General features: G+C 42.9%; 1 protein-coding gene across 2 annotated transcripts in view; it reads right to left on the minus strand.

Moving 5' to 3' along the window:
• trappc12 (trafficking protein particle complex 12) overlaps positions 1 to 16337 on the minus strand; it is a 36943-nt gene that overhangs the window by 13964 nt on the left and 6642 nt on the right. For both annotated transcript variants that reach the window (XM_034124345.1, XM_034124352.1), the window contains exon 4: positions 1294 to 1407. In XM_034124345.1, coding sequence (XP_033980236.1) covers positions 1294 to 1407 — 114 coding nt within the window. The remainder of the gene's footprint in view (positions 1 to 1293; positions 1408 to 16337) is intronic.

The raw sequence follows: 16337 nt of genomic DNA on the forward strand, positions 1-16337 counted from the left end.
GCTATCTCTCTTAAGGAGGAGCAGCTTGGGCGCATTGTTGTTGCCAGTCTATGACAGAGCACAAGCCGCCATGAGGTAGTTTACTGTTCAGGGACGTAGGTTCCCTGGCGCATATTCTTTTCTATTGACGAGAGCTCTAGTTAGATTCAGGGTCCATAATTGTTTAGTCTCACTGATAAAGAATGTTGATTATTACACTCCGAACTAGTTAAAACCTCGAGCTACAGAAAGAGTTCTTCAGAATTGGTTTGGCAACCGCTGTGTCAACTCGTGACACACCGCCTGTCTTGTCAATTCTCCGGCCGAAGCTCTAAATAAACCATCAGTGTTTGCCATCAAAGCTCCAGCTCTCCCCGTGTCTCCTTTTGAGTCGGTGACTCCTCCTGCATTGCTACACAGAAGTTTCCCCCACACTGTATACAAGTGTCTAAAGTAACTTTGTCCATGTTTATGTAACTTTGAATCGTGCAGTCTGTGAAAGTTCAGCACAGTGTAAATGTCCTGTGGGAAGAACAGTGGGTGGTAAAAGGTTAACAGCAATGCCCAATAGTCTTCATTTTTGCATATTGCTATTAATAACAATAATAAAATACATACAAAAAAAAAAGAAATGGACCACACATTTAAAACCCAGGATTTAAAAATGGTGCCAGGATGTTAAGGAACGCAAACAAGCAGTAATATGCAGCACGAGGCAACAACACGGTCGATTAACTGAAAGTCTCGTGCACAGAGCCTTCCACAGCGGTGGCCTTCTTAATGAGCGCATGCAGCCATCCATCTTCTGCATAGAGCTCCAAGAACAAGGGCTTTCAAAAATGTGCCAACAGCAACACACTGACGAAAAGGGACAACACAAAAAAACTAGCGACACAAAAACTAAATTCATCATAGCCCCCCTTAAATCTAATTGATATCATCAGTTCGGAAACAAAAAAAGGAATGAACTCTCATAACAAGATAAGAGGGTATTAAATAATTAGTCAAATACTTTATCAGTGAGAACATTTCATTTTTAAACACCAGCTAAAGACACATCTTTTTAGATGAGCTGTTTATTAGCAACCCCTCAAAGCACTTTGAGCTGCATGTGTTGTATGAAAAGTGCTATATAAATAAAGCTTTATTATTATTATTGCAAATTCTATTTCATTTCAAGTGCTTTTGGGGAATTATTACATTAATAAGTAGAACAGGACGTGCCTTGGCGTCACTGTCTTCCACCCACCAACGCTCTGAGAGAGGGACAGCTGAATGGAGGGATTGATGAAGAGACAGCGGCTGGCGTCTTACCTGCAGTGAGTCGGTGGTGTGGGAGCTCTGCTGGCCGGCCTTCCCGTACCCCTGACCATGAGCTGTCAGCAGCCGGCCCGTCAGATCCACCGCGGCCCGCCAGTTCTTGCTGCTCTGCAGGGGGAGAAGAGACACACTGGATCTGAGACACACACCATGACTGACGGATGGCAGCACAGAGGAAGACCTGCGGCTATATCCACGGGGTTCCAGCTATCATAATCACAAACACACTCAGTAGGACGCATCTCTAACTAACAAGGTATCACTCAGGAAAGAAAAAAACAGCTTGTTTCAAGAATTCAAATGCATCAATCGGACACATTTTTTCACAGAAGGACGAATGTTTCAACAACTTGTAAGCAAAGGATAATTCTTGTTTATCACACCTGGGTAAAATGTAGTATTCATAATTACGCATATCAACTAAATTGACAGATACTTGATCTTTATTAATACTTCATATTTGAATCAGAGCTTTTTTATGTCAAATCCCAGGTGGGAAAACCACAACATGGAACATATTTGAACAGAGGGAATTCTCAGTGGAACAGTTATGCAATTAGGAAAAAGCAGGAAATCCTAAAAGACAATGTGAAAAAAAAAAATCAAAGGCAAGTAGCTTCTTGAGGCCTTGAATTTACAGCGGATAATTTAGATAAGAAAATAAAGGGATGTTTCATTCTTACTAATTATTATATGTGATCTGACAATGTGACAGCTATTACTGCGAAACAAAAGTCCCTACGTATGAAATGAAGCTGTTGGAAGAGAGTGTTTCCACCTATGTGTGGAGCTGCCAGCCATCGAGACTGGAGGACAAAGCATAAACACAGTGTACTACTGAGCATGCGCACACACACACACATTCCTCGATATTAGCAGCATCTGCTTCCACAGGAGGTGGTACAATAGGTAAGAGGGGGACAGAGGTGGGGAGGTAGAGTCACCCCACCCCATCAACACACATGACAAGGTCGGCTTGCCGATTGGGTCCTAAGTGCTGCGCCATTCATCACAGCCAGGGAGCTAATTAGGGGAGAGAGGACGAGAGGAAGAGAGAGAGCTACTTCCTCTCTAGTCATCTTTATCACAAAACTCATCAGCCTTTTTCCTCTTGTAGCTGTCCTCTCTCCCCCATTCATCTTCCCTCCTTCCCTTCCCCTTTTTTTTCTTGCCTGCTTCTCTGCTTCAGAATTCTGCCTACTTTTCTTCCCTTCCATCTTCCTCCTCTCCCTCTGACCCTCATTTCTGCCTTCCTTTCTTCCCGCTGTCATGGCTTCCTCCCCTATAGCTCCTTCCTCATTCCTCATTCCTCTCCTCTCCTCTCCTATCCTGTGCCAGTAGCAGCGCTGCCTCTGAATCTTCATTAGGGAGGGAAATGAAGCTGAAAACGAGGAGGCAGCCTGGATGGCCAAAAGCAGCTGCACTCACTCTCTCACACACACACTCACACACACACACGTCGTACAGTATGCTATAGTACACCACTGCCCAGCCACAGGGCATGAGCAGAAAGGTGTGCTAGCGTGTTTATCTGAATATCTGTGTGAGATTTGGATTGGACGCGTAGAGGCAAAGTGAGAACTGTTGAGATAGGACACAAACGGATAAGGAGTTTCAAACGGCAGACAGGCAGGATATGGATGGATACAAAATCTGGCCAACATGTAGCGAAAAAGCCCAGAAGTCAAAGTTGGACATAGTGGAAGGAAGAAGAAAAAAAGAAGAAGCAGAAACTCTGTCCGAAAAGAGTTGGATGAAGAAAAAAAGAGCAGTGGGTGGCAGAGTGGAGAGCAGAGGATGAGTAGACGAGAGCTGAGGGCCAAGGGAACTGCAGAGAGGCACCACAAGGGGCCAAAGTGAAAAAAACACACCAGAAAGTTGGAAAAGTGAACTTTAGCTCAGGCCTTATATAACGGTGCAGCATGCCGCTACCACAGCTTTATGGTCTGATATTATCTTACACCAGCCTATAATTTTAGGTCTTGAACCATACCGATCCTAACCTAGCATTACAGGCGTACAGAGATACAGGAGCTGTGATTAGAGTAGACAGCGGGCGGGCTCTGTGTTTTCAAGAGGCGATCTGCCGTTACCAGAGGGCCACAGGGTCAGTCTCCATTAAAGATGGTATGTGATCGTGAGCAACCTTGAGACAGATAATGACGGATGTCTCTGCTTCTCTGTCATCTCTTATAGTTGAACCTGAGCTCTGACCCCCTGATGAACAAAGTGCCAGAACATTTACAGAGTGGGCTGTGTTCAACATCTTAATATTCTTTCAGTTTCATTCGTGGACATTTCGTCAAATAGCGTTCTTCCATAGACCTGGCATAGCATGCTTTAGCCATTGTGCTGTGCTAATCCGTTATCACATGAGTTTCTACAACAAGGCATTCCCAAACTGAGCCACACTTTGGTTGTCCTTCTTTTTAGAAGGGCCAATTGGGACCAATGCGTTTCAATCTACTCCCTCAAAATAAGCAATGTCTAGCACGTGATGTTAGGGTGATGCCTATAGAGAATACATGAACCATTTCTCTTGATGAAAGACTTAAAACCTAATGTAACTTCCATTAGCATTCCAACATGTTTACAATGACACCGCTAACATGCTGATATTTAGCAAGTCATGTTTTTGGTAAAAAAATGTAACTGCTGATGTCACCAGAGATGAACATTAATTCACCCTGAGGTAGACATAAATGTGTATACCCAATGTCAATACAAGAGGAGGTCAGGGGAACGCCATTTAGAGCCATTTATGTCTGTGCAATCTTGCATATGGTGGACAACTGTTCTTAACGGTGTTAGAAGCAAATGTGATCACTGAAGACATTAGGCTTCATCATCTAGTGACCATAGATATCTGTCCCAAACTTCATGCCAATTCATCCATTCATTGTTTAGACATTTCAGTCCAAACCAAGCTGGTGGACCGACCCGCTCAGCATAACTATACCTACAGCATGGCTAAAAAACGATTTGTCATTGAAGAGACGACGGAGTGCTTTATGAAAGGCTGTCAAGAAGGCCATCATGCATACAAATCACACTGTCACTCCCCAGGTTTGAATTATTTCAATTAACACAGAAAGGGGGTTGGGAGGACATCAATATAGAAAAACAATAGGCTGATGGTGATTAATAATTTAGCTCAGCTCAAATGACTCTGCAATAAGGCATAATCAGATCCTCCCAAATCAAATGAGGAGGCATTACCATAGTGATTTATTGCCAGTGATATCAAATGAGGAATTAACTTTAAAGGCTTGGTGAAAGAAGTGTGTGTTGGGTATGGGTAGGCGTGGCTCTAGCACGATAGCGGGAAAGGGCCATTTTCTTTTGTTTGTGGCTGCTTGTTTTTGTGGACGGTAGAAAATATACCCGCCTTTGTTCCAAACAAAACAAAGACAGCAAACAAAAGAAGGAAGATAGGAGAGAATAGAGGGTAAATGTCAGATATGACCCTCCAGCGTGACAATGAGGTACTCAAGATGGAAAAGGTAAGTGCTTACACCGTGAGCAAGATATTGACAGATGACAAGTAAGGAAAAGTATATATATATATATATATAAGTATATTCACCAAAATGTAAAGTGAGCACATGCATAAATAACATTTACAGAAAATCACTTATTGATTGGTATTGACAAATATCTTCAGAACTTAAAGTGGACCTATCATGCTATATTTAAATGATATATTGTAGGGCCATACCTATATAAGGTATATTTATACGTTTCTGTTTTCAAAATACCAAACAGATCATGCATTTTAGCCATGCCTCATTTCGCTCTATGTGCTGTTTGCTGTCTACGGGTCTGATTCTGCTGATCACGCCCCCCTGCAGGAGAGGGGAGACGTGCTCTGATCAGCTGCTGGGCTGTCAGAAGAAGGGGAGAAAAAGAGATCTCCGTCCTCCGTGTTTTATTATATAGAGTCGTTATTCATTTGTTTTAAAGCTCAATAAATAACAAAGAAGACCTTTGACCGGCACTTTTCTAATTTTGTCCGGAAGATTTCAACTTTAACGGACATCTTGACCGGTGAAACAAACTGAAACTGAAACTCTGCCGCACGGTCCCCTCGTTCCTTGGAAGAGGCGGAGAGGTGGGTGTTTGTCATCTGCTGGTGGACTAACCGGAGAGAATTACAGTGCTTGCCTCGACGGGGAGGGATTGCATTGCAGCGGGAGCAAACGCTTGCCTCGGGGAGGGAGAAAAAAAGCCACAGCGGAGAATAAACAGAAGGGTAACCATGGTAACTATTGGCGGGAAGTTTTCTTCGCTGCTTTTGTGGCAGACTACAGCGCCACTTACAGGCCTGGCATATGTACTACAGCGTCTCCAGCGCTTTCAAACGGCAATGGCCGTGGCTGTCTCCTCCTGATTGGTGGAGTTGGCCCAATAGCCGTAGCGCCACCGTCCTGACGTCAGGACAGTGTTCAAATCTGGATCAGTTTTTATCAGATCCGTTGCAGCCCCTTTTTTTAGAGATTTGGGTATGGAGGAAAATAGAGAGGGTTGTGTTTTCTGACACTTGGTGAGTTCCCTGGAACACCTGGGACACATATTCATGTATAAAAGACGTACAAAAGTGCATTTTGCATGATAGGTCCCCTTTAACTTCAGAAGTAACACAATGCTTCACACACTATATACGCACACCCATTCGGACTAATGTGCACACACACCATCCTCTATCTCTTGTTAACACACACAAACGCTTATTCATAATTAGTCTCGTCGCAAGTTTAAAAGGGGTGAGGCTTCTAAAATGTGTTGACGATCATAAGTTCAGCGCGCCTTTCCTTTGGCGAGTGAAAGAAAAAAACCTGCATAACAAAGCTTGATGAACAAACGAACGCCCACTTGTTCTCTCTCAAAGGCCCGAAGCCTCCAGGCTAAACAGACTTAAAAAGGCTTCCTCACTCCAGCTTTGGTTAACACGGGGAGAACCCGTGCTACTTTAATTAAGACCCGGCATTTTGGATTACACCGAGGGTGTGGGAAAAATACATTTGTAGTATGCCATGAGTGCATGCCAGTCTTTGCAACAGTGGCTAACTTTACTTTGATGCCTCTTTAGTTGGACTACAGACTCTTGAACCAGGGGACAGAACATGCCCTCGAGCTGGAGGACGGCCTGTTTCCTACTGTACTGATATGTACTTCACACAGCAGCCATTTTGTCTCCCAAAGGCAATCTCTGGGTTCTTCAAACGGTATCACAGAGAGACGCCAAGACACAAACTGGCATTATATATTATGTGAAGACACCGTACTAGCTCATGGCTTGTAAGAGAACTCCACATAACACTCCCAAAGATGGATCAACACAGCCTCCAAGTTCTAAGTGATGCTCCTCTGGGTAATATTAACCACTGATTGACTAGTGGGCTACTGGATAACTTTTGATGGTTGTCAACAATAACAGAATGTTCCACTTTCCTTTTCCTCTGAGAGTGGTTCTGAAGTGTTAAGGAGAACTTTTGTCTCAGGCCTGATTCACATCAAAGACTCACAAAGTACAATGCTTCCCAATATTGCAAGACCTGAAGTTGACGCCGCCTTCATGAGGCCACTGATTGGCCATCGGTTTGTACTGATATATAGTATTGTGCTGTAAATATACTTGTAAATACTGTAATTACTAAAGTAATTGTTGTGGTCTGGAAACCTACTGATGTCACTAGTCCAATGGGAAGGATACATCAGACAATTAAAAAGGTAGAAATGTTAAGACCTAATCAGAACAGCCACAAAACCTGGATACAGGAGTAACAGGTACCAATCGTCCAAATAAGGATAATGACACAAAGAAGTCCTATAATTTATTTTCAAGTGTGGGTAAACTAAACCAAAAGGAAAAATGATACCTCACACAGGACCAGTGTGACAATACAGTATTGTCTTATTTGCTGTGAATGCTCAGGACAATGAGCGGTTCGATTCCAAAATGGGCTAATATGGACATTATTACACTCACTTTGTACTCTGAACCTGGTAGGGTAAAGTCTGTTTAATGTCTGGTCAGAATGATTGGGACATTACAGATCTCACATACAGCTCCTCTGGGTAATGTCTAGATACTTTTTAGGCTCACAGTGCTTCAGTAATATTCAGAAGATCACCGAAAAGACTAGGATTCATGTATTCATGAATGTGTGAACAGAACGTCATGGTAATCTAACCAATAATGCTGATTGCGAAATATTTCAGGCCGGACCAAAGTAGTTGACAGTGGTCGTGTCCTTGTGGAACCCAAGTGACATACTGTTGTGTGCCACAACCCAATAAAACAGCAGTGTAAAACAAAAGTGCCATACCATCAGCCCCTTTTAGATCTCAGTGTCACTGTAAAAGCATAGAGTGCATTGTTATGGTCGCCAATAGAACTGATGGCAGGAAGTACAAAAACAAGACACAAGTTGTGATAAACTGAATTGATCCTTTATGCTGGCAGACCAACAGGCTGAACACTCTGTACTTTTACAATAGGCCTGAGCGTATAGCTGCTGCCAACATAAACAGAGCAAGGCGAAAACAACTAGCGCTACGGTTTAAACATGCCCTTCGGCGCTACAAAAGCTGACGGTGCATTACCCAGGCCCCGGCTTGCAAGTGTAACTGGTGGCGGAAATGACAGCTATGTAAAAAGGTTACGATAATGACAAGTAAAGGTTACAGCAATGATATCAAAGTGCGATGCAGCAGCTGGGTCGTTGCGGTGATTATGGGGGTGTGTCTGTCTGACCCAGCCAAGGTGTCTCTCTTCCTCTTTCTCTCTCACACACACAGACACACATATATGCTGGCCCCTGGCCCAGACGGCATCACACTGTGGGAGGAAAGAGAGGTTAGAGTCTCTGGTGGATAGTGGGGGGTGGGGGGGGGAGGGGGGAGAAAGAGATGAAGGAGAAGGAGGAAAAGGAGGAAAGAGGAGGTGAGGAGGAGGGGGGCTGATTGCTAATGAGAGAGACAGATGAGGGCAGCTCAGGGTGCTGCTGAGCCAGAGACTATCCCACTTCTGACCACACCACAGAGGTCACTGGGAAGACAAAGGGAGAAGTAGAGGGGGGGCCAGGACAGCAACCCAAATTTAGATGTATAAAATCCAAACCTGATAACCAACATTTTTAAAACTGGCTGAAAACTTATAGAACAGTGTGTAAAAAATGTGCTACCCTAGTGGAAAAAGAGCCAATTGGATTATCAAATGATATAGAAAATGTGTAGAATTAGATTGGATTGGGATTGGATTTTCTCATTTTTAAGCTAATTATATTGAGGCGTTTCAGGCAGGGGGGAGTGTGTGGGAGAGAAATTCCCTCTGGAGGGAACTCTGGGATTTTAGCCTTTGAAGACAACAAACCTATAGAAATTCACTACAAGAAAGGGAATAACCCAAAAAGCAAAACAGGTCCCCTTTAAGATATAGAACATATAAAAGTTACATTTTAGGTTTCTCCAGATGCTTCTCAGCAGCCTATTGCTACAGTGTCCCCAGAGCAGAGATGGAGTACTCGAGTGCCGATTTTCGGGACTCGTGACTCGACTCGCGCACTGATTGACGCGACTCGGACTTGGACTCGTGAATTCTCGCGCACGATGACTTGGACTCGGACTCGTGAATTCTCGCGTACGCTGACTTGGACTCGGACTCGTGAATTTTTCCCCCCACGATGACTCGGACTCGACTTGTACATTGATGCTCCGACTTGGACTCGAGCAAGTTTTCTCTGGAGTCTGATGTCCTCTATCCTGGCATGTGCACCTGTGAGGCGAGTTCACGTACTGGGCCCCGCTATTCCAGTCTAGAGATGTCTAGAGACACACTCCGCATCGTGCTGTATGCTTTCACATTCTGCTTCCACATTGGAAAAGAGCAGCGCAAAATGCTCGTTATGTGGAAACAATATTGAAGAGAAGGCTCCGTAACACATTACTCTAAGGATCGAGTTCAGACATCTATAGGCTGTCTTGAACACTATCATCAGAGTAACGTGATCTAATCAATAAATAAAGATTCAGCCGATAACACGAAAGCACATGGCTACTTAACATGCAGAATGACGTCATTTTGCATGCTAAGTAGTGTGTGCTTTCTGGGGCTCAATCTTTATCGGTAAACCGATTTAACCGGTAAAAGTTCCTTCAAAATAAGAGTCCCGATCTTATTACTATCAAAATAAAAGCGCAAAACGAAAACTTTACCATAGGAAAATATTGGCATACAAATGTAATCACTTCTCTAAAAGGTAACTCATTTTAAATATAGTTAGACATATTAAAGGTCATTTACAATAATAATAATAATATTAATATTAGTAATAAGCTTTATATTTGTATAGCACCTATTACAAGAATTGTAGCCAAACTGGCTTCACAGCAGTTCAATAGACAGATTAGTATAACATGACAGGATAAAAGCAATGTAGAGGAGCAGCTACATTTCAACACATATATCCACGAAGATTAATACATGAAGACTTGTGACTCAGACTTGACTTGGACTCTTCTTAGGTGACTCGGACTCGAACACAGGTAATGATGACTCGGACTCGACTCGGACACTCCTTGGGTGACTCGGACTCGAACACAGGTAATGATGACTCGGACTCGACTTGGACTCTTCTTAGGTGACTCGGACTCGAACACAGGTAATGATGACTCGGACTCGACTCGGACACTCCTTGGGTGACTCGGACTCGAACACAGGTAATGATGACTCGGACACTCCTTGGGTGACTCAGACTTGGACTCGGACTCGACTACGACTCTCCCTAGGTGACTCGGACTCGAAGAGTGGTGACTAGAGAGTGACTTGGACTCGTGAATTGGTGACTTGACTACAACACTTCCCCAGAGCATATGAAGTTTTAGACTACATGACAATTCAGCAGAAAGAAGTTTTGAATGTGCATGTCAGAGTGTGTACCACCAGAGCAGCTCTCCTACCGAGACTGAGTGATGATAGGAGAGAGATACATACAAAGAAAAAAAGAGAGAAGTAGGACATGCAGAGTCTTAGGTCTCTAGTGGGTTGTGAGTGAAGTCAGTGTGTACTCAGTGCACATGTGTGTGTATGATCAGAGTGTGTGGTGGCAGTGGGTGCAGTCACACTCTGGCTCTGCAGCATGACTCATACCAGCTCATCACACACACACACACACACACACACACACACACACACACACACACACACACACACACACACACACACACACACACACACACACACACACACACACACACACACACACACACACACACACACACACACACACCACACACACACACACACACACCACACACACACACACACACACACACACACACACACACACACACACACACACACACACACACACACACACACACACACACACACACACACACACACACACACACACACACACACACACACACACACACACACACACACACACCTCTATGAACTATCTTCATCCAAGTAAAAGGTCGTACACGCAGTATGACAGCAGGATCCTATGTGATTGATCAGCTGCCATGGCAACATAAAGCTGCACCAGGCTACACTTTTAATGGCAACATGTTTACTAAAATGTCCTCCGTGTGTGTGAGAGAGCGTGTGTGTGCTCGTCAACATCCCCATTTTCTTCCCCTCCCAGCTTAGTGATGTACATCACCTACGACAGCTTTGATCTATGAGTTTATTTGATCTTAGAAGTTTCATAATTTATTGGTAAGTAAATCATATGAATGCAAGTAAATGGTAGTAGAAGGAGGCTGCAGATGGTGTCTGATTCATTCATCAGTGGGAGTGACTCAGTCAATGACTATTATGTCAGCAAAGCCGTCACAGAGAGGGCTGCTGTGATGGAGACCAGGCAGAGATCCTTATTAGGGAGCGGGATGTGTTGGCTCCACTCTGGGTGATGCAGGGCGTAGAGAGGCTGTCCTTCAGCTGGAGGCCCTGGGCTCAAGTCACCAGCTGTATTGAAGTGGTTTTAAAAAAGATACTGAATCTCAAGTAGCAGCTACAGAGCTGGTCTGACCTTTGGACTTACAGTAAAAAAGAGGGAGGTAAAAAGAGAGTTTCCTTTCAAGTATCAAATTATAACGGTTTTCTAGTTAAACGAAAGTCTTTGGTGATGCCCAATGACATAACATGCTCTTTTGCAATTTCACGCATGAAATGGAATATATCATAGTGGCTTTATATTCATCAAGGCAAGATCTAAGCCTTTCAAAAGCATTTGTAATGCTATTAGGAATGAACCATAAGATCATGGGTATCACTGATGGGAGTGAGAATACCAATAAATCTTTTGGTATTTTTTGTATTTAGTATTTATGACAAACAGTGCTTTTTCGCCAGTAGCTACTAGGATATGTTAAAAATGTTCATTCTTAAATGCTACCCTTGAATGAATCTGCATCAGTGCGGAAAACACAATTTTTTTAATATGACTCTAAAAGCCACTGCAACTGCAAGCAGTTGTCTTGGTTCAAGGCAAATAAGAATAAAAAGACGCCAACTATTACGGAGGAAAAGAGAGAGGGTTTTATTTTCTGAGTTACGACACACCGGGGACACATATTTATGTATAAAAGACATCACAAAGTGCATTTTGCATGATGGGTCCCCTTTAAGGGATACTGACCACAGCAAGACCTACAGTATATGGAAACAAAAAAACTGCACATTTCCACTTGGAGTTGTAGGAATGGCAGATAGTTGTTGTTGCCAAGAACCCTTGAGCAAATGTCAAAAGATCAAGCATCAACTGAATCCTTTGTCTATCATTAATTATTTGACTTACTAAATCTACAACAACAACAACAACAACACAATTCTATAAATATTTCTTTTATTTTACTAAATTGATGTATTGTCTTTGAACAAGGGCTGCTTTTCATGTTGTCTAGTGATGCAGACAAGGCTAACATGAATGTTAATATACTACAAATGGCTAAGATGTTGACCAAGAAGAAAAATGGTGTGTGTGTCGGTATGCATTAGGGCTGCACGATATATCGTGTCGTGACGATAATCGTGATATGCGCATGCTCTTCACATCGCAGGACGTGCGATAAAAAAAAAAAAAAAGTAAATTCTTTTTTTTTTAAGGACTTGCGATATTAAGTAGGCAAATTAACTCAAACACGTCATGTTACAATTATTTTGCTGCTTGCTACAAAAGGAAAACTTGCACGGCTCTCATGTCAGGGGTACTTGAGTGAGTGACATGCAGGCTCTGCATGCACAGCAAACCACCAATCACAATCAAATCTCCAAAGCAAACAGACCCGGTGATTAAAGGTAAAAACACTGAATAAAGTAGTTTCATGTGTTTCTCCAGGGCAGTTCGGCGCTGCTAACCGAGCTACATCAGCTTGTTGCTCTGATAACTTAAGATCTAGACGTCCGTGACTAAAATCCTTCATCCGGTTAAATATAGTTAAAAAAATACCAATTGTATAGCATTAAAGTTCAAGAAAGGATGGTTTGCGGGAAAAAAAACGGTCTTTTCTTCAATTCCTGTATGTTTTCATATCGCAATATATATCGCAGGGGAAAAAAATCGCAATGTCAGTTTTTTCCAATATCGTGCAACCCTAGTATGCATATGCGAGTGTGTGTGTGTGTGCTTAGGTGAAGTCCTCTCCTGTTCCACATGTCTCACACACAACTTCTCTTTTCTCTCTCTGCTTGTCATTCCTTGACATCTCTCCTGTAAGCCTACCTCACCTCTCTGGCTCACTTTCTCTCCACTTTCCCTTGCCTCTTGCTCCAGGGAGCCACCCACACCAATTGGCAGACAGCGTATGATCCTCTCTCACACACACACACACTCACCTACACCATATAGTGCAGTTGACTGCGAGCTGAAAGTACCATCTTGTGTGTGTGTATATATACACCGAGTCCAGAAGGCCCTTGAAATATGCACAGCAGTCCCATGCATAATACATGGGCACAGCAGGAGAAAAGAACTTGTGAGCCGAGTGGATCTCCACCTCTCCATCTCCCCCCTCCTCCTCTCGCCACCCCACTGTCTGCTGCTGTGCATATGTTTTAAATAACAGCCGTCTCTCAGGGTCATTTGTGGGTCAGAAATGATGATGGAGGGAACGCATGAGGGCAGGAGAGATAGATGGATGGCTACAGGAGAGGGAATGAGGCGAGACTGCACGGTCACAAAGAAAGACAGGCGTTTTTATGCATAGCAGAGCAACGTGATATGAAGAGAAAGGAGAGCAATGATTCACTGTTTTCCCTCCGCCGAGGCCTGACCGCCCAGCAGTGACAGGACATGCTGACTGTCAGAAGGTCAGACAGGCTGCAGGAACCACAGCATGCTAAGCTGTGCTAACCTACCAGGGGTTTTGTCATTTAACTCCAGAAAGTGAGGTGATCTGCCCAGGAAGCAACTGCTGCACGGCACACATAACTTAAGACACTTATTAAGTTTGACAATTTGCTTTGTTGTCTCCTTTTTCTTTTCTTCCGTTCTTTTTCTTCCCCTCCGGCCTCGATTGGACTCCTTTGTTTACTTCTGTAACATAGAAGACGTAACACTCGCTCTTCTATTGGCAAGCATTCCAACACATTGTAGGTGATAGGCTAACAGGCAGGACATATGTAAGCGGTTGACCAATCACAACAGAGCCGGCCAGCTAACCAATCAGAGCAGACTGGGCTCTGGTTTCAGACAGAGGGTGAAAAATAAAGACCCTTTTGAACATCCCAGTAGAGGCATTAAATACAAATATAAACATTAAAATGTGCCTCTTTAAAACAAACCATCTGCATCATTATTACGCATGTCCCAATTAAGTAGTTTTTGCCCCGATTCTGAACTAAGTTTTTAATATGCTGTATATCTGCAGATACAGAGTCTGATCCAATTCTGATTAAATATGTATCTGACACATTGAAATAACAGCTGTAGCCTACTTAATCTGATGCACATTATTCACAAATAACTTGATCCAAATAATGAAGGGCATGCTTTAAGGCAGGGGTGGGGAACCTTTTTCCTCTCAAGGGCCATTTCAATTTTTTCAACATCCTCCGAGGGCCGTACAAATGATTGAACTCTGCTTAAAAATACTAAAATCACAGCCCATTCATTTCGCCTTTCTTTCATGCTGTGCAAAGAAAAAGCAACCTCTTAATCCAGATATCTTACCATGACTCGCGTATGCATGCACGTGCACGGTCAGGGGCGCCGCCAGGGATTTTGGGCCCCATGAAAAGATATCACATTGGGCCCCACCACCAGGCTCAGGCCACGCCAACCAAGCACTATTGCTGTAAACACCTCCAGAACCCAACCGACCCATTTATGCTTTAAATAACTCTACCTTTACAGGCTTGCAACTATCTTGAAGTCCAATACTAACTGCACAATATTTACTGACACTGAGCTGTGAAAATATAACACTGTGCAGACGTGCAACATTCTGCTGCAGTAGAATTCACTATTTGATATAAGACTAACATTCCTGACAATAGAGTGCCACAGTGACGCGTCCTAAAACCCTAAATCGATAGTTTTATGATTGATAGATTTATGATTCGAAAATTATAAAAGTAGGGTAGACATGTGGAGATTATCCGACTGAACAAAACGTGATCCGTCTCTTAAATGTGTGTCAACCACAGACCTTATTTCGAGCTATTTTCCAAAATCCTATGGAGAAATCGCATTGCTTTTTTATCGAGGGAACCGGAAGAAGCTTACTTCCGGGTTTTAGGACGCGTCACTGTGACACTCTATAGACCTCAATAGTCATCTTTTATGGTGTAAATACCTTTTTAATAATAACATTTTTGAATGGAACATTCATAAATCCAAATAAATATAACTTAAATATACATGACCTCTTAAATTAAAATAAAGTGAACATTAACACCAATATTATCATTTATAAAATGCTATGACACAAAAAATAACATAAGCAGCAGATTATTTTAAATATACATACCAACTACAAAATAAGCAGGTATTAAATGGACAACAAAACGGAAATGGAAATGAAAAGGCCTGATGGTGGTGCTAAATCAGAGCCTATTACCTGTTCTCAGTCTTTTTCTCATCATGCATCTTGTGTGTAGTGATCCAATATCGTTACCATAGCCTTGCCCTTTAACAGTTATTACGAGCCCTTGCTCAGCCTTACTCACCAAGAGCCCAGCGCCTAGCCTTCTTACAGGCAAAGTCACTGATCAAGTCCTTGAAGTCCAGCTTTCTAGCCAACTGGCTTTCAATGGACAGCATGGCAAGACCGCAAAGCCTTATGGGGGGGCTGAGCCTAAAGATGGATCTGTTGGTCCTGGCACCAGGGAGGACAACTGATTTAGTATGAATACTGAATAGCTGCTAAAAATGTACCTGCATTTATGAAATGTCAGCTAAAAGAGGAGTGAAATGAAAAACCTATATTAGATATTAACAGTACTTAATGTCAGCAAAACATTAACATTATTATTGACAATGGACTAAGCTTAGCTAACAGACTAATTTCCACCACTCATGGACCACACCCACCTTTTCTTTTGAAAAACTGGGTGACATACTGTCGCCCTTTAGGCCCTCTCTCTCGTCTTTCTCTCCTTTCTTTTCTTTTTTGAAAGCCTGACTTTGTTAGTCGTTGAGACATCGTACACACGTAAGTACTAGCATCCCTCCTCACATGCTCTCACTCTCTGCCAGAAAGTGCCAGTGCAGCAACGCGTTTGGAGGGAGGGCCAAACCATTACATGTAAATAGAGGGGGGTGTACAGAGGCTTTGGATAATTAACTTTTGGAAGAAAAAAAGTTCGTATCGTAATGAATCGTAAGTTTAGTGAGTACATTATCAATATAACGTTCTATTAATGTTAATTATTGATGAATGATGAAAGGTTAATTAAACATTTTTTCTTAATGTTCTAAACATTTTTGGGCCCCCGTCAGTCACGGGCCCTTAGAATCGTCCTAACTTTTCACCCCCTTACGGCGCCCCTGTGCACGGTTGTGGCATGACCACCAAAACAGAAAGAT

Source organism: Trematomus bernacchii, unplaced genomic scaffold, assembly GCF_902827165.1.
Source record: "Trematomus bernacchii unplaced genomic scaffold, fTreBer1.1, whole genome shotgun sequence".
In the NCBI taxonomy this organism is placed as follows: Eukaryota; Metazoa; Chordata; class Actinopteri; order Perciformes; family Nototheniidae; genus Trematomus; species Trematomus bernacchii.